Here is a 21,869-nt window from a genome sequence, read left to right as displayed (position 1 = left end):
TACAACTCGCATAGTTTCACTTACTACTTTTCAGTGAGCCTGTCTCAAGCATCTGATGTTAAGCAATCTAATATTTTTATGGTCAGTGCCTACATACCATGAATATGATGGAGCTGCCTTTGCAGGCCAGGTAGGATGCTGGTTAATATAGCTAATGGGAGTTGCAATGCTCATCCGTGGTTCTCAAATCACCCTGTTGAACTTCTGGCCTCTCTGGGTGGTTCCTGCTCCCCTTATGAACAGAGACAGTGGAAAGCAGGAGAACTGGTCTGTGCAAAACAGTCCCAACAAGTGTGTGCTCCGCAGGGAGAGGTGCCATGCGCCGAAGACCGAAGGAGCAACAGCAAGCCAGGCTTTGGCTCGCTCACCCTAGCAGACATGGCCAGAGCCCTTGTGCTGCTGGCAGAGTCCCTCATCCTTGAGACACATTTTGCCCAGGTTACTGGCTGGACAGCTTGATGTAAATGTGATTTTAAATTAAGCTCCATTTACATTGTCCTGCTAAACTGACAGAGGTTCTCAGGAAGCTGTGTGGCACACTTTCCTCCTTCCCCAACTCATTTGTTGGCTTTTGGTGATGAGAAAGAGATCCTGTATTGTTTTGAAAAGCCCCATCCTCCTGCCTGGGTCTGGAAAGTCAGTCTGTGGCACTGTATGGACACTGTGAAGGTAAACATGCACAGCCAGGGGGTCTAACCACTCCTATTTGGGTTTCCTAGTACAAAAGAGCCACAATCCTGCCACAATCTTTCACTTCAGAGAGATGACTACCACACCTGGGACTTTTCTAGTCTTTTGTTGTGCAAAACAAAGCATTCATTTAACAACAGCACGTGCTTTACTAAGAAACTAAACCCCAGCCATTCTCTACTGGCTAGGAAGAGGCTGGTAGCCCTGGGGGTTCGATATGCAAGCACCTAGGGCAACAAGCGCCCAGCAGTGTGATTGCCCAGGCAGGCTGGCAGCCACACAGGCAGTTTGCTACTTGAACATATCAAATGTCCCCTGTCTTGTTACCAGTACATAGAAATACAGTACGGTAACTTCTCATGCATTATTACTTGAATTTATGTACATGCAGTTTTGATGTTCAGCCTTAAATATTCATTACCTTTTAATAATTGCCTGCTAAAAGGTGTAAGAAAATATTAATATTTGCATCTTAGAGGCTTCCTACTTTAAATAACATAGTGCTGGTGTCAAAGCAGCAACTTGACTTGGAGGGCTTCTCGCTGCCAGCCCAGCACACGGTTTGCAGGTGCTTATTCCCCGGATCCGCTCTTCCTTTTGCTTTCCTGGCTGGTGGACATTGCTCTCTCATTTCTGCTTTGGCACTGGTGTAGCCTTGGACCACTTTAACACATTTGAATGTCCTCATTTGCATGATACAGTTCAGCTGCATCAATTTGCTTTTCTTAGCAAATACAATTCACAAGGTGCTTGCTTTACACCCCTCCTACCTTCTCCCTATTCATCTGGCCCGGTCACAGTGCAGAGAACCGAGCCCCCTCAGCGTGGCCACACAGCAGAGATGCTGCTTACGAGGTTATGAGAAGTCACTGTCACCACCCTCCGCTTGCCTGGGCTTTCCAGCTGCTCTGGGCAGAGTGCAACCTCCCTGGCCATCCTCGTAAATGTCTACACAACGTAATTACCAGGGCACGCAAGGTTGGAGTCTGAACAGCAACGGGCCAAGATCCACCCTGAGCTCTGCTTAGAGGGAAAAGAGTTTAGGCAGGAATTTATCTCAGCTAATAGTAACCTGGGAAGCTGCACGCCATTCCTTCCCCCGTGCTGGATACCCAGGGAAGCAATTCACTGCCTGATCTTTCTGCACCACACTAAAAGCATCTCAGGATAAGTCAGTTTGCTCAGCTCGCCACCTGCTCTCAGGCTTTCACTTACAGGTTTATGTTGAAGGTGACTGTCCCCTCTCTGCGTCCTCAGCATGACTGATGGCACCTGCAGCCCTGGGAAGCTCCTCCCTGTCTGCCCGTCTGAGGCACTGGGACGTGCTGGTGTCCATCCAGGGTGGCCTTTCCCATTTGCTCCCTGGGAGCTTGGGGAATAGAATTGGCAGGAATCCTGAGCGGAGCCCATGAATCCCAGACAGAGGCACCAGCACAGAGGTGACACCAGGCAGCTTTAAACTGTCCCTCCTCTGTAACCAGCCCGGCTGCTGCGCTCCTGCCAGCTTACACCCAGTGCCAGCCAGGCTCTGGGCATCACCTACACGCTGCCTGACTGCAGAGGAACAACAACATCACATAGGAGGAGAGCACAGTAGCTCTGTGATGGGCGTTTTCTCCCTTTACAAGATCAATCGTGCCAACAAAAAGATGTTCCTGGATACCTGGCACCGACCCTGCGATGTGGGCCCCTTGCAAGCATTCCATGTGCTTTCACACCCGGGGTTCAAGCTGAACCTCTCCCTTCATTGACTGTCCAGTGGAGACTCAGGTTCTCCCTTGAGATTTTCACTGACAATCCTGACTTGTTGGACACTTGTGCTGGAAATCCCTAGCAGGAAAAAGGGAAACATTTCCCAGCCTTTCTTCACCTGCCCTGTGCGAATCTTGTCCTCAGCCTCAAATCCTCACCATATGATGCAGTGACTCATAAAGAACAGCAAAATCAATGGGGCTTGTGTTCAGGTTTTGTTTAAAATCTTCTGAGTCATTCTGTCTTAGGAAAAGCAGCAATGGCAAATCTGGGCTTTAGTGGAAGGCAGCTGGTGGACGACAGACAGCTACGGGATCTAAGGCTTTAACTGAAGGGTGCAGGCAGAACTGATTGGATGCTGCAGAAAAGTTCCCTGATAAGATTTCTCCATCACAAGGACGCAGAAAAGGTTGGAGCCCAGCTTCTCCCTTTTTCAGGCCACCCTCTAAAAGGCTTGTGAGGAAACGGGCTTTCCTCCTCACCAGCACATGCAGGAGCAGGCAGGGCTGGGTGAGAACATCACTCTGATGCATATTCGTAATTGTCAAGGTGAAAAAGCTGCTTCAGAGTATTTAATTTCACAACTAATGAAAATCCAATCTCAATGTGCTTTCTATGATGAATGTCCTTAGGAGTCCACCTCTCCCTTCCTTGTGTGCCAAAGCATTTTAATTGATGCTAAAGTTAAATTTATTAGAAAACCACCAAGTTATTAGACCCACAGTATGACACTGTGGATGTGGAAAGAGAATGAGGGAGGAGGTTTTGCTACATACTCATCAGCTTCAAAGTTTCTCTTCAAAATTTCTTGAGAAAGTGACTCTTTCTTTCCCCTTAACCACAAACAGATCGAAAATGGGCAGAGCTCCCACGGGCACATTTTGGACATGGGCATTAAGACATGAGCCTGTGCCTTTGGGACAAATGCACGCACTGTTGGGCAGCCCTAGTTACAGCACTTGTCCACACAAGTGCCTTCAACGATGCCGGTTGCTCTGAACATCCCTATATGCAAGAGATTGCGAGGGAGGGAGGTGCGGTTCCTGGCAACAAGAGCCCTGTGACAGTGCAAACTGGGCGAGACCCAGCCGAGGGGTCAGAGTGCTGCAGCTGTGTCCCAGGCTGCAGACTGGCACCCAGGATTGGGACTGGGAGTCACCCACCCTGGGAGCAAAGCTGGTGTAGAGGAGAGTGAACCTAGCAGGAGAGGAGGATGCGGAGGTGATGGAGACTGGCAGCCCCCCCTTGTGCTATGGGTGGGCAGGAGGACAGAGTGCTGGTGGTGAAAGGGGGCTGCTGGCTTCATCTCCTCCACAGAGCACCTTGGATGCTAAATGCTTCTCTGCCTAGTAAGAATAATTTCCCTTACTCTCCTGTGCTCTTTGGAGGGTAAAGAGTGTCCATGTAGAGGGACAGGTGATTTATACTTTCCTGTACCACACTAAGTGACTCTGGCCATGAGAATGACGTCCTTCATTAACCTAATTGGAAACAACCTTCATTTAGGGCTGAGCAAATCATTCCTGAAATTCTCATAATGCATTGTTCTCCCTTAGGCCATATTTTATTCTTCCTCAAGAGCCCTCGGAAGCAGACACGCTGAACACAGCACACACACACCACCTCTCTGAGATGCTTTAGCAAAGTATATGTGTATTAAGAACATGGAGCCTGGGAAAAAGGAAGGACTTTGGTCACACAGCTGCACTGGTGACAAGACAGGGCAAAGCCTAGCACAAACAGTCTGGAAGGAATTGTTCCTGCTCCTCAGCGTGCATGCACACACGCAGCAAAGGAAGAAGAGAACTGGCAAAGCCTGCAGGACTTTTATTTCTTTCAGAACCCTGGCAGGTCTCCATCCTACCATACATCAGGGGACCTACAAGTGTCCTCTGAGATCAAGCTGGCAAATAACAATAATCCAGGGGAGAGGAACTTCTATTTCTGACATATTACTTCGGATAGGCCTTATTTTTATGGCTGTGCTTGAGCTATTTGTAAAGCACGCATCTTTCATTGTGATACAGAAAACGATAAAAATGCATCACGTGCACTGATAGATATGCTGATGTCATTGACACACGGACAATAAATCAGTTTTACAGAAATATGGAAAGTCATTTTTGCGTCTGGAAGTAAATCATAAACTACATCCTGTAGACATACTGTAGCTATGTGCAGCGTACAGGCAAGAGAAGGTAGGATCAGTATAAAAACTATAGCAAAAATCTCGGACTTTGCCCTGCTGCATTCATGGGGGGCTTGTAAAGCCTTTCCCCCACAGACAAATTAGAAGGTGGTCCATTTGTCTGAGCTACTCTGTGAGGGGGATGCTGGTGTGGCTCCTTTACACCTGGCCCCAGGAGGTGCTTCCATGGTCTTTACCCTTGTGGAAACAAGACAGTGACTAACCTACCTCCCTGCCAGTTCACAAATTCCGGTTCTGTGCTGGAAACCAAAGTCCTCCCTCTCTCTGGGCTGCTCCCTCGGGTGAGCGTGTGACAGAGGGGGACTCGCACAAGCCTCCCTCTCTGCTGTCATGTTTAGTATTAAATCACAAGCTGCAGAAGTATCATTGCAGGTACTAAACACATTCACATTCATTTCTGACAGGAACAGCTGCTGGAGTTTTCTTCCAGTTCAAAAACATTTCAAAAACACGACTATGCTCCATCAAGACTAAAACTGTAACTCCTCTGGGAATGACTTCAGACGAGAATGTCGCATCGGGGGCTACCCAGCCAGCACAACGCAGCCCTTTAAAATCAAACTGCCTGGCCACGTAGTCTTTGGACATACAAAGCTGCTGTTGAATTTGATTTAAGCTTCAATGCTCAGACTCTGTTCTAAGAAGAGACAGACTGTGAAAGCTCCCTTCCCCTCAATTTAATCAGACTTCAAAATGAGATGAAGTTTTCCAGGCAGCTGCTGCCACAGGTACATTACCAGGAAACCCTTGTATTCTGCATCCCAGAGCCTAATCTTGTGTTTGCTAGAAGAATCAAACCTAAACCTCCCTCACATGTCCACGTCTGGAACCTGGGAGGACACGGGCATGGCTGGCTGGACTGGCCTGATCACATGCACCATGTCTACCTGAAAAGCCACGCGTTTTATTTTGTGTGATTGTTGGTTTTGCCCTTTTCCTCTCCAGACTTGGACAGCTGCTTTTCCTCAGCCAACGTGCCACAAAGCCAGAGCCTTTCTTGGAGAAGAGGAGGAGGAAACCTGATGAGCCTAGAAACTCAGCTGACCTCCAGTCTCTTTCAATAGTAAATAGCAGGAATCGATTTCTGCAATTCCTAGCATGGGGGAAGCTCAGACACCACTGCCTGCCTAGCGAGTAAAGCAAGCCTTAAAAGTCGTAGAAGAGCAAAAGAGCACGGCTGAGTGACTGCTCAGCTCCTGAAGGACAGGTTGCAGTGTAAGGCAAGGCAGCCCTCAGCCCCCTGCCCAAAATCGCTTTGTAGATGACAGAGTTCTCCCGCGCCAGGGCTGCCCATCCTGCCGGTTACAGACAAAAGGAGCCTGCTTTCTGCCACCCCGGTAGCCACCTCGGACTCTTGCAAGCCCCTTTGAGAGGCGATGCAGTCCCATGCACACCTCCCCTAAAGTGCCCAGTGGGATGTATCACTCGCACGCTCAAGGCTGCCTGGGGGGGAGCGGAGCTCGCACCCAGGACCCGTGCCCACCCGGGACACGCACCGCCCCGGCGCTGCGCTCCAGCACCCCGCCGGGGACACAGCGAACGGGGCTGGGGTCCCGGGGTCGCCTCCCTCCTGCCGCTGGGGACACGCACGGGGTCCGCTGTCCTCCCCACGCCCGGGTGCGCGGCGGCACCGTGTCCCTCCCGGGGTGCCCGCGGCAGCGCCCCCCCCCGCGGCCGGGCCCCCCTTACCTCTCCCGGCGGAGCCCCCGGCGCAGCCCGCCCCGCTCTGCCCCGCCAGCAACTCGCTGGGGCTCCCGCGGCGGCTCCGCGGGGGGGGGCGGGTCAGGTTCCGCGCCCGCGGAATCGCGGCGGCTGCACCGCAGCTCAGCACCGGCGGCCGCGGACAGCTCCGCTCCGCTCCCGCACCGCCCCTGCCCGGCTCTGCCCGCCCCGGGACATGTCCTGCCCGCCCCGGGACCTGCCCTGCCCGCACCTGCCCGCACCTGCCCGCCCCGGGACCTGCCCTGCCCGCACCTGCCCGCCCCGGGACCTGCCCTGCCCGCCCCGGGACCTGCCCTGCCCGCTCCTGCCCGCCCCGGGACCTGCCCTGCCCGCCCCGCGGCGCTGGGCACAGCCCCCGGGCAGGGCATGCTGCGGGTCGCCGTCCCCGCCGCCGGGCAGCCCTTGCGCTGCAGGGCTGGCACGGCCAGCTCAGCCCGGGCACCCACCTTCCCTGCACCCCGCTCCCCAGCACCCTCCTCCCCGGCCGCACAGCCCTCCCAGCCGCTATTCTCATAGCAAGGGAAACTGAGGCACAGAGAGAGTAGTTCAAAGCAGCACCCTGGAGCCCCTGCATCCCCAGGCTCACTCTCCCCTCCCCTCATCCCCCCTCAAAGGAGACAGGCTGGTACTTCACTCACCTCTCCCTGAAGATCTGGCTGGCCACCCGGCACAGCCCCATGCTGTGCTGTGAGGTGCTCCAAGGACATGCTTGGAGTGACAGAGGAGACGAGGAGGTGGGGATCGCTGTGCGGAGCCTGTTGCCAATTGGAGCTGGGTTTTGTTTTCCACCCAAATCATTTGACCTGTCTCTGCTTGGCAAAACACGAGTCACAACCATCACTTAACTGCGTGCTTCGTTAATTCTCTCCACACCAAGAGCCTTCCCTTGGTTGCCAGTTAGACATGGGACCAATATCAAAAATCCTAGTATTCATTTTTGGAGCTCCAGGCATCGTCAGGATTGCTGGTCAGTTTGGATTTGGCTGCTTAAATTTGCTTCAGAAAGGAACCCTGGAGCTGGAGAAATACACAGCAATAGCCTTACGCACCCTATGTGCTTTGGAGAGAGCCTACATGAGAAACGTTTGTGGATTAAACAGCTATGTAAATAGATACATACTGAGATTATTATAAACGGAAAGTTAGTTGTTTGTGTTCCAGAAACACAAAGGCCTCAGCCAAGTTTGAGGCCCTGCTGCGCCGTCCCCTCCTCATGGCCAGAGTTAACCCAAAGACCCCGACGTCCCCCAGGGAATGTGCCCCATCTTCTCCCTTTCACCTGGGATAGACCTGAGGGGCATGACGTTCAGCGACATGCCAAGGGACACGGGCAGTCCTTGGCAGAGTCACAAGCTCACACAGGAGCAGCAGCACTTCCCACTCCACACCACACCGCACATGGGGACCACAAACAGTTACTGAACTTTGTGGGCACATTTGCACAATCTCATTATTTTTTCAGCATAGTTTCCTTGGGAAACAGACCTCCACCTCAGCCTGTCTCTCCTCAGCAATATCACTCCTCCCCAACAGCACTCCATTCGTCAGCCGCTCTCACCCAGATTTGGAAGAGGGATTGAAGTCCTGGAGATAATTTAGTTCCCACCTGCTTTGTGCAGTGAGGAAAGACCCACGGGAGCTGGCTGAGGAGGTGAGACAGCTCAGTGGAGATGCCATGGGGCAGGTGGCTGATCAAGCAGTGCCCACAGAGCCCTGCTTGCTGCCTCCCTTCTTGTCTGCGAGAGATTTTGAGAGAGAGATGGAGGAGCCAGGGATTACAGAGGTGACGGGACAGAAAACCAAACCTGCAGGAAATGACTTCATAAGGTCGGCCGTTCATGGAACAGGTTTTTTTCTTCAAGCCCAAGCACACAGTGAGCTGCACTTAAACCCAGACCTACCACGCTCCTTCAACATCACTTTTTTACGGCAATGGTCGAGGCACGGAGTGTGTCTGTAAAAGGAGTACTTTTGATCTGGGATTTAACCAACAGGTTGATCTCTAGAAATGAAAATTGACCTGAAGCATAATTCTTTGCTGTGAATCCTTGAGTTTTTGGTATAGCCTTTGTTATCTTAAGCATCTAATTTTGTTTTCTAAGCTCTCCCTTCTTCCTCCCTCTTCCTGCCCCCCCCCCAAAAAAAAACACCAAAAAACCCCAACCAAACAACCCCCCCCCCAAAAAAAAAAAAAACCCAAAACAAAGAAAGAATGCACATTTGAATTTGGGGGACACACAAAAGGAACAGGGACCCAATTGACAGCACATGACCACAGGACAGTGGAGGCATTACAAAAGCAACAGGAGAGGTATGTCAAACCTACACAATGTCACCTGTCCCAGAATTAAGACCTCTGGCTGCCAGTCAGGAGAGCCTAAAGTGGGAGAGCCTTGCCAAGCAGGTCACAGCCTGTGATGAGGCAGGCGACCCAGAGCGCCCTGCTCCCTTTCAACACCAACATGAATCCCAGCGTGGGGACTGGAATCCTGTTTCCTTTTTCTCTGTCTCTCCCTCTCTGCCCTGTGGGCCACAGGAGAAGGCTATCCAAAAGGTTTTGATTCATCTTTGGCCACCTCCTGAAGACTCCAGCTCCATCTCAAGACTGTAAGTACTCGGCTTTGCTCCCAAGCCACTGCAGCCCATTTGCATCAGGTGAGGCAACTTTGTACAGCAGAACCTGTTGGTCTAAGGTCTTGGTTCCAGCTATGCCTCCAAAAAAGACCAGGGTTTAAGTCTCTCAATGCCCATTTAATTGTGTTCTCCTGAGAAGAACAGCTTCGCTGTTAGAAGATACTTTCTCCAGATTCTTTTCAAAGTCTGTACTAATCAAATCAAAGAAGTTTTTTCATGTAATTAAACACACAAGTGCTTAAGAAATTGCAGCATAATTGCACAAAACTGAGGGGAACAGTAGTGAGCACAGGGACACGGGAACTCCCCTGCTCACCCATCAGTCACCAGGACACTGCAGCAGCTGGTAGAAGCTCCATGTTAACACCACCAGCCTCCACACCTAGGGGTAAGCTTTCTAGCTTCCACCTTTGAAATGAAGCTTATGGGCTCTTTTTCTTTCAACAAACTTGAAAATGAAAAAAAAAAAAAACAAAAAACCAAAATAAAATTACCACGGCTCTTCCAAATGGGTATCTGGGTTCTTCTTCAGCCAAGGGAAGCTGGTAGGGGAAGAAAATGCACATGCACACACTTGTGTAAAGATGCTACGTCCTCCTGTCCAGAGGAACCCAGCAAGTCATGTTACAAGCAGAGAGTAACACGGTTCACCTCCTAAAGCTTTCCACCAGCTCTACACACAGTGACAAAGACCTATAAAAGCCGCCTTGTTTTGCAGCTACACCATACAGAAATGCTATATTCACTGCTGCTTGCTCAGCCTTTCAGCCTTGCCGGGCAGGTCTCTGCTCCCTCAGCACACAGCTCTCCCCCCATGGGGCTGGCTTCGCCTGCCCCCCAGCTGGCCCGCTGAGGATGGGGGTATCACTTTGGCACCAGGTGAGGAAGGGACAGTGCAGCCCAGCTGCCACCCCTCAGAGGTGCTTTGCAGCACGGTGTCCTTGCCCAGCCTCAGCTCAGCATTTCTTAAGCCCAGATGGTGAGAAGTAACCTGAAACCCATATCCCTGTGCCTTTTAGAAACTGCCAGCTCGCCACCAGATACGGGACCCTTTCCTGGGAGCACCCCATTAAAATGCTAGCAGCACAACTCCGATAGTGTTGGAGATAAGGAGGAGATGAGACTCTAAGAACCATTAGTTCGGCTCTGTTTGGGCTTTGTTCCCTGTGGTTGTGTCCTTGTGCTGGAAGACACTAAATGCAAGAATTTGTAAGCACAACAGTGCATTCAGTTGTTTAAACTACATAATTGTGCACCTACTTTGTGCGTGCAAATGTTATAACCTTTTCTGCGCAGATAGGGCATTTTGACACACAAGCATTCATTACAGAGATGTGCCTTTACACTTAATTTACTTGTCTAATTATTGTACATTGCAAACAGACACCCAGCCATGCCTCTCTTCTGCATATCAACCCTGATGCCAGCGGCAATCTCTGGCTGGGAACTCTTGTCCTTACTGCGGTACATGGTTTGTGATAGCGAGCAGGAAAAGCTGTTTTTAAGAAGCCAAGGACAAGAGGATACACGGCCATGGCCAGTGCTGCCGGTGTTGCTGGGTGCTCAGTTCTCTGGCTATTTTTTTTTGCATTGATGGTGATCTGAAAAGCCTTCCTGGAGGTACCAAAGGGACATGGCAGAGCATGTTTTCTGAGGCAAAGGAGGAGGGATGCTGCTGCCCAGCTAAAGATAGCAAGCCAGCTTATCAGATCTGTAAGGAAGTAACTTCGATAAAGGTAAGACAAACAAACATCAGCTGGGGATAGGGAATATCCTGAGAGAACAGTGGAAGTTCCCTGATACCAGGAGACTAAAATGATTCGGGGTGGAGGAGAAGAAGAAACAGATCAGTGTGGCGGAGAGTTAATTCGCATGCCTGCTCTGCTGTGGAACAGGTGTCTGACAGGCCATCCGGCTACAGCACCATTAGAAGAAAATGCCAGCATAATATATTAAGATATTCTAATTGCTACATCTAATTATGAAGAAGAGTAAATCACCACGAAAAAATCATCTGTCAAATAGAGTATAAACACATAATTGACAATCAAACTGAGAGCTGTCATCCATCTTCAGAGGCTGCTGCCGTGTTTAAAAAGACACTACTTCTACTCATGAAGTAGAAGCGTGCTTCTGGAGTTATTGTAAAGGCCTATTAATCTGATAAATCTTTAAATATTTCCATAGATCTGATCCAAAAACTAAAACTTTGTCAAGTATATTTTCTCAAACTGAAGACCAGCAGGACTCTGCATTATCTAACTAGATTTTACTAAGGCAGCTGGACAGATGTTTATAACAGTGCTTTGTGAAACATCTGGTACTAATCTAACTAAAGAATTTTTAATTAGCCACTAATTTCCTCAATAACACAAAAGTCTAGACCACCTGCCATGCCCACAGGCAGATCTAACTAAGCCAGGGTCCCTAAGAAGGCAGCACGAACCTGGCAACTTGCCCCTAAAGCTCAGATTTTTACACCCTTGTTCATATCTTGCTCTTCCTCCACCGAAGGCCACGTAAACAAAGTAAAACACTCACTGTCACGCAGGGATGATGCCTTCAACCAGGCCTGAGTTACATCCCCACGAAGTGCCCCTAGGGCCTCATCCTTACTGTTTTCAGTGAGCAACTCGTAGCAATTCTCCACGCTCAGCCTGGAATTCAGCCCAGGCTCAGGAGGCCCCAGCCAGCTCCTTGGGTCGATGCTGCTGGTGAGCACAAACATCTGCCATCCCACAGCCAAACCAGTCTGCATCTCATGGCAAGATGGTCGTGTTGGCACTGGTGACAGGTCTGAGAGTAAGCTGCAGCCAGACAGGCTGCTTGGAGAAGGAATCAAGCAGCCCTTCCAGTTTGTGATGGCTGCCCTAATGACCAAGGGTGAGATTTTGGCTTCTGCCCTGTGAAGGGAAAGCTCTGTGGATATGCTACGTGCACCCACAAGCTGCTTCAGCTACATAAAAATGCTATTAGGCTTTTCCTTGTTATTGATCCATCGCTGAGGCAGCAAGTGCCAGTTCTACTGCACAGACCCCCAACATTCCCAAACGGTTATTGGTCCTTTTAATGTATTTATCTATTTTGGTTTTTAGAAGTGAAGGGCTGATGGAGTTCAGATTTCCATTTAGGATTTCTACAGCAGCACAGCTGGGAAGCACTTTGTGAATTTATTGCATTTTAGTGCACTGGTGGTACAAATGCTTTATCTTAAAATTAGATGAGGTTATCTAGTACCCTCTGTGAGCACTTCCACCACTGATGGACCAAGAGGCAGGACAGACTCCACATCATTGCAGTCAATCATGAGACAGACTATCCTGAAATCCATGGACTTCCTAAGTGGCCTGTTCCTGATTAGTATTGGCACTGAATTAATCTCTAATGATCTCCTTGGCTCAGGCTAAGTCCTGAATCACAATTTTCTGCCTTCTCAGTCTTAAGCTGTGGTGTTACTCTTCCTTTTTATGAAAATATGTGGTTACCCCTACTTTAAAGGTCTCTGGCGATGGCAGTACCGAATACAGCATCCACACAGGTAATTATCCAGGCAAAATGTCCATGAAATTTGTATTGCTGGCAGATAACATTGCTTACAAATTCCTACTTACATGAGTGACCTTTACAGGCAATGAAAGGTGCAGCCTACACCTTGAACTTAAACCTACACAACGCTTCTGATCACATATTTCAGTTTTAAAAAGGGACAGGCATTTCTATCAGAAAACTGTAAGGAGGCAACACTTAAGTACAACACTTACTAACATCCAGCAATGTTAGGAACTCAGATAACTGAGCAGCACATGAAAATATCATTCCCCCTCAGCATAAAATTATTGAGTTTGAACATTAACATCATTTTAACACGCTGAACCTGGATGTCAGGAGCAGGTAACTGTGCATATGCATCATTTGCACATACCATGGCAGCAGTGGTACATCTGAATGTCCAGTGAAACGTTTCATTTCCATTCCAATGACTTCTAGGAACAAAGTTTTACAGAAACCTCTGAAACGAGAAGACCCTCAGCACTAAGCCAAGAAATAGGAAGTTCTACCATGCTTGAACTAGTGTTTCAGCTAAAGGAAGGTTTGTAACTGTTGAAACACAAGGCTTGGACTGGAGGGGCTGATGTAGAGGAGTACACTGTTTCCTGCAGTCCCTGCTGCAGTGACATTCATGTCAGGCAGAGAAACAGAGCAGACAGTCATGGATAGGATTGCCTTAAATCACTACAACTAGATTTTCCAGAGCTTTCAACTTGGTAACTCAGACCAGCCCCTGGCTGCCACACAGAGATGTTAACCGGACCGTGCCCAGTGACTCTGTACTGGCAGCAATAGATTTGCTTCCAGCATTAGGACTCTCAGTTTCCTTGGTCACCTCTGCTTGCCTCAGTTTCCCATCTCAGAAGAAAGCAGACTGCAGAGACGTCGTGAGGCGTAATTTAAATCTGCAAAATGTGTTGGCATCGCTAGCTAGAGATCTGTTCTGAAAGTTTAATTTTTAGTTATCATACCCTAAACAAAAAAAAAACCAGTCAGAAACATGCAAATTAAAATTGCACCATTAGCAGAGCCTGCAAGAGAGACTATGTTTAGCTTCTTCATTAAGCAGCAGTGACAGATACAGATTGGGAACATGTCCCATAGCGTGAACATGAAGCCCAGCTGCAGTCTGAGGTGTAGCAAAGCCTGGAAGAACCACAGTTGTTTGTATGCAAATGACAGTTGTCCGCAGAAACATGAATCAATGACAGAACACGTGTGCAGAGATTGGGAAGCACATTGTTCAATCTCCTACAAAAGAGGATGGGAATACCTTTCTCTCTTCTACGCTAGTTTGTTCCTGCTGAATAAAGCTGGACATACTGCAAATTGGTCTCATCAATAATCAAGCTGGGACGGGCAAAAATAAAGTGACAGGGAGCAGGGATACAGGGCTCAAGTGGCAAAACAGGTCTGAGGATATTTTGCTCAAAAAACCATGATATTAAAACTATTCACGAGAGAGAGGCTTGAATAATCACTTTGTGTTGGTTGGGCAAGATGGAGACTCTGGGGGTGGTTTTGCCCTTCACGGTGTTTCAGACATGAGCCCTTTCCATCATCTCCCAAGCAGGTGAGCAGCAGGGTAATGGGATGGAGAGGAGGAATTAGAGCTGTTATGCCCCACAGTTGCTCACCTGTGAAACAGGAGGCTTGGGGAGACAGCACGAGGAGGCAGAGTGAACATCTGCAGGAGCAGGCAGCCCAGGCAGGCCACTACAGCATGTGAGCAGATGGAAATTCAAACTCCTGTGCGAAAGGGGACAGAGTCACAAATCTTGTGAGAGCGAGTACAAATGGCACAGCCCCATGAAAGGGTCTCTTTCCCAGGACAGGGGCAGTCACGAGGAATACGAGTCAGCCAGCTGCGCAGCGCTGCCCAAGCCAAACGCTGCTGCATCCTGCATTGTCAGGGAGCTGAAAGGAGCCTCGTCCTTGAGTTGAATAAAAAATTAGTCTGTGGATGTATTCACGGGACAAGGGAGTGCAGAGACAATCGGGAGAAAACTATCTCAATACTCGCCTGGATTAATGACTCAGAGAACTGTCCAAACAGCTGTGTCTGATACCGAGGATATCTGCAGGCAGCAAAAGGCTCAGTACCAGATGCAAACACTATCTCCACCGTGCAGGCCAGCACCAGCAGCTAAAGAAAGGGGAGTTCCCTAAGAGACAGCTCTATTTGGAGCACGAGGGGCAGCAACTGAATGGCCACAGGTAGGGTAGAAAGGTCTTGATGTGCAGATGGGCACACTTACCCACTTTGCCAGTCACGTACAAAGCACAACGCTGCGCAGTATCAGAACCAGAGGGTGAATCTTGCACAACATCCTTGCTAGGGATTCACTTCTGCCCTTTTTTGATGTTCTCTGTACACAGCCATCAGCACAACTGCAGCCCGAATCTGTGTGAGCTAACGGAGAAGCTTCAGGTGGGAGCTGAAGGAAACTGTAACCCTTAGGAGGACTCGCACCTTTGTCAGCACTTTGTATGAGCAAAAAAGGCCATGTGAGGCTAAACAAGGCATTCTGAACAATTACTTACCTACTCACACACCGATGCTGCGGTGCAACCAAAATAAGTGCCCGCATTGATCAGACACAAAGAAACCAAGGCTGGCAGCGAGCTAATGACCTACCCACTGCAATATGGCTGGCGTAGACCTCTGCAAGTCCCTGCTCCTAAATACCTCTCCCAGTCTCCAGACAAATTGCACCCTTAAAACATCCTGTCTCAAAGGACAGTAAAAAGTTGTTTGTTTTTCAAGGCACAGAAGTCCACAGAGATCAGATGGTGAGCAACACTTCACTGCCCACCAGCCAAAGCCAAGGTGGAGCCTTCATTTCTGAAGCTATACAGGCACTGAAAACATGGTCTTGCCATTGATTTCCCTCATAATTCCCAGAGTTAGAGGATGCACTCCATCACGTTCCCACTAACATTTATTGCCCCCACAGAACTATTGGATAAACCCTTTTTCCAGCATTCCCCAGCCTGTATTGGGAAGCCATTTTCCCATTTCTCCCAGCCTCTGTACTGTCCCGCCCGTTGCACAGCAAGCTACAGACCTCGCTACGTACATCTGCAGGAGCAGCTCCAGGCTCTGCTACTGAACTGTTCTGTAAGTTCGGGCAAGTCACCGAAACTCTGCCTTAGTACCTCCTCCATGCAACACTGACCATGAACTTTCTGCAGCTCTTGGCGTGATACAAAGCTTTGGTGGCCGTAACTGAGATGAAGAGTTAGGTCAGTATAAATCCTGAGCTGTGCTTCCTTACATTAGAAATAAAACCTCCGTCAGCTGGTATTTAACCCCTTGTGAAAACCCTACTATTAAACCCATTTACCAGTAAGCACTCAACAGAATGGATAACACTGACATCACTTGCTAGTCCACGACTGGGAGTATGAAACCCCAAAGGTACCAGCACACTGATGTTTTAGTCAGGTCTGCCACAGGAAATTTTAAAGGAATATTGGCAGCTGCCAGGCAAAATTCATTCAGGACAATCAACAACAAAAAAAAAACCGTTGAAAGAAATTTATGGTCTTCAGTAAGCAATAGATCAGTATCTCACAGAATCATCACGTATATTACAAGGAAAGGTCTATAAAAATAAGCAGTGATGAGTTAAGAGGATCATTTGCAAAGGAACAGAGCCCATGAAGGACAATTTGGGGATAATTTCAGCTAAAAACAGGGATCTACAAGTAGACTAATTTTAAATACAATGGAAAACACAGAACTGATCCACTAAATAAAAAGTGGGGAACTGAAGAGAAGGCTTCAGATTCTGCTCAAGTGGCTGTTTTATGCCCCTTCAGAGAGGGCTCAAAGGACTAAAACAGAGCAGATACTTTGTAAGTCACTTCCCAGCTCCACTGCCGTGCATGAGGAGGGCATTTAAAGTGAAGCATTATTGTCCTCACTTGGCATAAAATTTGTGAACACCAGTTGAGAGGTCTCCAAGCCAGCCAGCTGCAGCTGAAGCGTTGCATACTACCACTCTTGGCTTTCACTCAGACCACAAGAGCATTTAATTTCAGAGAGCAAATGGAGAGCAGAGAATAAAAGTGCTGATTTCAATTGCCTTCATAAGGCAGTGTCCTAAGCTTTAGAAAAGACAGAGCTACAACATAATCAACAAAGTCAAAGATACTTCCCTAAAAGCATGCTCCTAACATTTGACCTCAGTAACAGCAGACTGAAAGATTAAGTTCGCTTTCAAGATAGGCTTGGTGAGATTCATAAAGACAATCGTCACAAACAGACAGAAGAAAATTCTGAAGCAAACCTGCCTGAACTAGAGTGAGGGTCTCTGTAAAGCCTCATCCCTTCTCCCAGCACCCCACAGTTATTTGGCTTGAGCAGGGATGTACCAAAACAGTCACAGCACATCACACTAATGCAATTAATCTGGAAAGCATTACTTCCAGTTCTTTTGCTCTCCTTTTTGGTAAATCACGTCATCTCACTGGGCCTCTTGTCTCCCCACCTGCAAACAGCATTAATAGTATTTATTTCACAGACAGCATGGTACGAGATTCTGCTAATTACCTGTCTGCGCATAGCTGTGAAATCTGCATGCACTGAGTTTTGCAGCATGCCAGGCACATTTTGTACCTGCTAACCCTACCCTCAGCCTGCTGTGCCTCACTGTGTCGTGTCTCACTGATGTCTATGTCCATCGCTTCCTGCATGCAACTCTGCTCACTGCACCATCACCTTAAAAGCTGGGGGAGGAAGAAACCCCACTACATTTGTCTGACAAGATTTAGCCATACTGGCTGATTTTTATCAACTTCTGTTTCTCCTACTGCTTCATGTTCTCGTCACTAGACTCTTACCTAACCCAACTGAGGTCAGACTCACTGGCCTATAATTTCCTGAGTACTGGTGTGCTGTAGAGGCAGCTCAGCATCTTTGCAAGTGGGTTAGGGACAGATTCAAAGGGTAACATTCTGCGAGAAACAACGCTAGGTGACGGCATTCATTTAAGACAGATCTATGCTACAAGCTATGCGTGCTGTTGCCCAACTTCCTACCATCTGTACACCAAACTTTCAGCTTTATGTTAAATAGACATTAATCTCATGCTTGTATACTTAGATGGAGGCATGAGATAACACATATGTTGCTCTTGAGATGCACTTCCCCACTCACAATTTGTGCTTGTGACTGTAATGGAAATATATATTAAAATACATGTTTCTGTTCTTGTATTTGGCTTTTCGGTGCCACCCACAATTCCCAGTGCCTGCACATTCTGGCTTCTCACATCCCACTTGTCCGCTGTGCTTTGAATGTTGCTTGCTACTTGAAGTCCAGCTGGCCAGAGTTTAACCCTTAACTTCCAAGATCCTCTCCCTGGCTCTCTCTCTAAGCCAGCCCACTCAGCTCCACAGCCCCGGACAGGATACCGCAAAGCATCCCCAGCAGCAGTCTGGGGGCCGGATCCCACCCGACATCATCACCACCAGGAGGAAACAGCCAGCACGGTAACCAGGGTGCTCCTTCTCCACCTTCCCCTGCCATGAAGAGCTCATCTCACCCCTTGCCATAGTTTCTCAGCAGTCAAACTTCAGTGAAGAGACCGAAGGAGACGGGTGTGGGACAAACATCTGTGAAGCAACAAGCTGAAGGTCCTGAAGCAGGCTCTGAGGCCGGGAGCCAGGGGTTAGCACATGCCTTGGGTTACTTTCCTAGGATCAGACAAAAGCCTGGAAAGCAAAAGGTATAAACCCACATATAAGTAGGAAGCACTCAGCTCAGCCAAGAACCATCTGCAGAGACTGCAGTCACCCTGGTCACAACAGGGGATACCTGACAGTTGCCTTTAAACAGCAGCACATAGGGAACTCTTCCAGCTCGTGGCTATTTCACAGCAGTGACGAGGGCTGAGCTGTGGGGATGGTGCAAAGGGTCTGTGTGTTTCACGAAGCTATCTCAAAGGGAACAGGTGTGCTGAGATCAAAGAGCACTTACTAGCTCAGCCATTTCTTGTGTCCTCTGACTGTAGCGTCTCCTTTATGCCACATACCTACCTGCTTTTCCCAACAAAACTGAAAAGACTGTCACACTTTTAAGCTCCTATGAAAAATTGAGCACATTAGGCCTATAAGTCTCATTTTCTGCAAACGTGCAGACAGATCCATCAACATTCAGAATGTCTCGCATTTGCCTTGCAAATTAGAACTGGTGCACTGAGCACTGGTAGACCATTCACGGCCTTCGATACATGCACACAGGAGCAGAATCCCACTGGCACTAAGGTGCACTGGTGCCAAGAATTCGGGGGTGGTCCAGGAAAGGAAAAATGTAGTATTTGAAAATCCTCTTAGGTCTGTCACTTCACTAAACTCTTCCACAAGGCTCTCTATTTCATTAACAATTTTCTCGGTATCTTCTCAATATTTTTAACTCTTCCAGAGGTCCCCAAGGGAGCTTGGGTCTCCATTGCACAAGGATGCTGTACATCACGCTTCAGTTTGCAAATGCTGCAGGGCCATATGACAAATCAAGCACATTCCAACATACGCAAATGGAAGTGCATGGAGATCTGTGTGATCTGGTTTTTTAAAAGGATCCACACATGCGAAATGACCTGACAAGAAATACAACCTCTGTAGTGGTGTATAAGGCTTCATCCTTAGGAGTTATGGACTAGATTCTCAATTGGCATAAATCAAACACAGCTCTAAGCGACACCAAAGGAACAACATCTAGTGGCTGACAAAGGGTTCTAATGTAAAATCAAGGCAAGAGGCAAACATCTAATGAGAAAAATGCTGATCCTTCCTTCCCAGTCCCATATCACACACAGATGCCCCAAATATCATCTCCTGTCCTCTTTGAAAGCCATGTACTTGTGGTTTTCCCAGCCCTATTGCTCTCCCCATAAGAAATGGAAGTTAGCTACTAGTCTGACAAGAACGCTGCGAGGGACCACTCTCCTCAGTGTACACCTTATGCTAGCTCATTTCTTAACAAGCTGCAAAAGAATCAGTATTTTGTTGCTCAAAACATCATGGAAAGACATGAGAACTTCTATCGAGCCCTGCTGTAGGCTTCCCAGCGCCGGGAGCAGCACTGCTGGGAAGGGCTGCACGCCGGGCTCTCTGGCATGAAGCCATCCAGCCCCACACCCCGCCCTTTCACCAGACCAGCTATTTCACACGCCGGAGAGAATTTCTCTAATTTTTGTTTTATTATTTTCTCATGTTCAAAGTCTACTTCGAACACATGCCGATTTAGTATCTTAACAAGTTATTTTATTTTAGGAAGACACATGGCAGATAAATTTCCATTAGAAATGCATCAATTTAAATAGATCTTTGGCTGGACTTTCAAATTGTTCCTAATTAATATTCCCTTTGAAATCTCTCAGTTTCCTTTGCTACTACCTAGATTTTCTGCATTAGAATATAAAACCAGTATTTCAAGGAAAAGTCACTTTTGCGTGTAGAGTCATTAGATACTGCTTCGTTATCAAGGTTTAATTTTTAAGCCAATTTTTTCTCCTCCCCTCTGAAGGACTGTCAGGCTAGTAACTTTCTCCCCTTATCTTCCTACTCATACTGCTCTTTGGCATCGGTGTAATTTCTTTCCCACATTTCTTTACTCCATGGCTTGACAGTTTTTAATGAGCCTTTCACACCTGTGGTTTTATCTAGTATTAATTCTGTACCCTCAGTTCCTCTCCTGTCGTACAGATCAGGTTTAACTACATTGTAATCAGTGGTCCTCTGTCGCAAACTGGCCGGCTGCAACAAGGTCTTTTACCATCTCATACCAGCACACTCTTCATGCCAGCCCCTCTGCTGCCTTCTCCTCCTCTCTCCTCACCCAGGGTGCTCTCTTCTCTCTGCTTCTTCCTCCTCTTTCTTCCTCGGCTGCCCAACCACTTAACAGAACCAGCCACAGCTGCACCTTATCTACGTCAGCCAACCCACCGCCCCTGAAGCCAGCCCACAGCTGTATATTATCAATGCTAATTAACCCAGCTTCATTCCTCTGCAGTCCTCTACCAGCATAAAACCAGCACAAACATTGTGGTGCCAGGCTTTGTTTTGAACATAAAGCTGTGTCGGTCACGATTACAAGGCAGCATCATGGTGACCGGTACATAGGCTAGTTTGGTGTCCCAGTCAGGTTTCTAGTACACAATTTTCCCTAATCATAAACCCACTTAAAAACCTCTGTGTTTGCTGGTGATGGGAGCACTGTTGACTAAGCAGACTGGAAATCAGGCTCTCCTTCACAAAGCTGCTTCTGGGGCAAAGCTGCCGGGGGGTATCATAACTTTAATGCATCAGGGGGAAAAAAAAAAAACTTATAGCTACAGCCCATCAGGGAGGTGGGTGAAATCCGGACATTCCCAGCAGCTCAGCTGGTGCTTTTCACAAGCACCATGTTCCAGGGAGTACAAATGGAGAAACTGGGACATGACTTTCAGCTTGACAGGGAAGGTGTCTGCTGACAATGAATGAACCTCCCTATGACTTCAAGCTTTGCTGGGGAAAAAAAGACAAGATTTAAGTGCCACGGAAATAAAAATACCCCATCACTTCATTTTATCCTGTCACTCTGAACAAATGCATGGTTGTTTTTAAGACTACTTCTCAGATGGCCATACGATTTCCGAACAGAAAATCCACAGCGCTGAGCACTGACAGGAAAATCACTGCCCCTAGCTATCACCTAGTCAAATGGAAAATATTTGACTGAGAAAATAAAGTCCTTCATTGGAGAGCTTGAGTGATAAGCTGCAGGCAAAAAAACCAGAATCAAATCAGTGTCAAACCTACATTCACTCCCAAGACATGTGAGCGTGCTACTTGAGCTCAGTAAAAGTCATTTTGCCAACAGGCTTTGAGCCTGTTGAAAAGAAGAAGGAAGGACAATGAAAGGAAAAAAAGAGGATTTTTAAATCAAGCACTGAAAAGTAGCAGAAGATGCCTACAACCTGCCCTGAGACTACAAACCCAGGAAAAGACAAGGAACAAAATACAGTGATTATACCCTGTGCCTGTACTACAACAAGGAACATTTGGGTTTGATCATTCCTAGCAGGTAGAGTTCTTGATGGCAAAGCCCTGTAGGTTTTGCACTTCTGCAGCTTTATGTTGCTTCCCAGGATTTCTCATCTTTCTTTTCCCCAAATCATGTTTTCAGACTTTACAGTTGTTTTAACACATCTCAAAAATGACTTCACGGAAAACAGGTTGTTTTCTTTCTCAGCTTTCCATTGTATTGAGCTCAACCCAAGTAGAATGATGGCTACACACCACGTCTTCATGTCTCAACCCCACT

At 48.0% G+C, this 21,869-nt stretch overlaps 1 protein-coding gene across 6 annotated transcripts in view; it reads right to left on the bottom strand.

Annotated features, from left to right (window-relative positions):
* Positions 1–21,869, bottom strand: part of LOC101917281 (opsin-5-like) — a 46,261-nt gene that overhangs the window by 12,327 nt on the left and 12,065 nt on the right. Inside the window, exons 1-4 of one of the 6 annotated variants that reach the window (XM_055814024.1) lie at positions 20,350–20,518; positions 18,109–18,277; positions 14,815–14,969; positions 7,012–7,390 (exon numbers count right to left, since the gene is read on the bottom strand). In XM_055814024.1, coding sequence (XP_055669999.1) covers positions 7,012–7,080 — 69 coding nt within the window. In that variant the 5' untranslated portion in view covers positions 7,081–7,390; positions 14,815–14,969; positions 18,109–18,277; positions 20,350–20,518. Of the gene's footprint in view, positions 1–97; positions 6,463–7,011; positions 8,523–14,814; positions 18,278–20,349; positions 20,519–21,869 lie in introns of those variants that run through there. The other 5 variants (XM_055814027.1, XM_055814026.1, XM_055814023.1 and 2 more) reach the window with 5 other exon arrangements.

This window comes from Falco peregrinus, chromosome 9, assembly GCF_023634155.1.
Source record: "Falco peregrinus isolate bFalPer1 chromosome 9, bFalPer1.pri, whole genome shotgun sequence".
Lineage (NCBI taxonomy): Eukaryota > Metazoa > Chordata > Aves > Falconiformes > Falconidae > Falco > Falco peregrinus.
The sequence above is the reverse complement of the archived record's forward strand: the minus strand, read 5'-3'. Positions and strand labels throughout refer to the sequence as shown.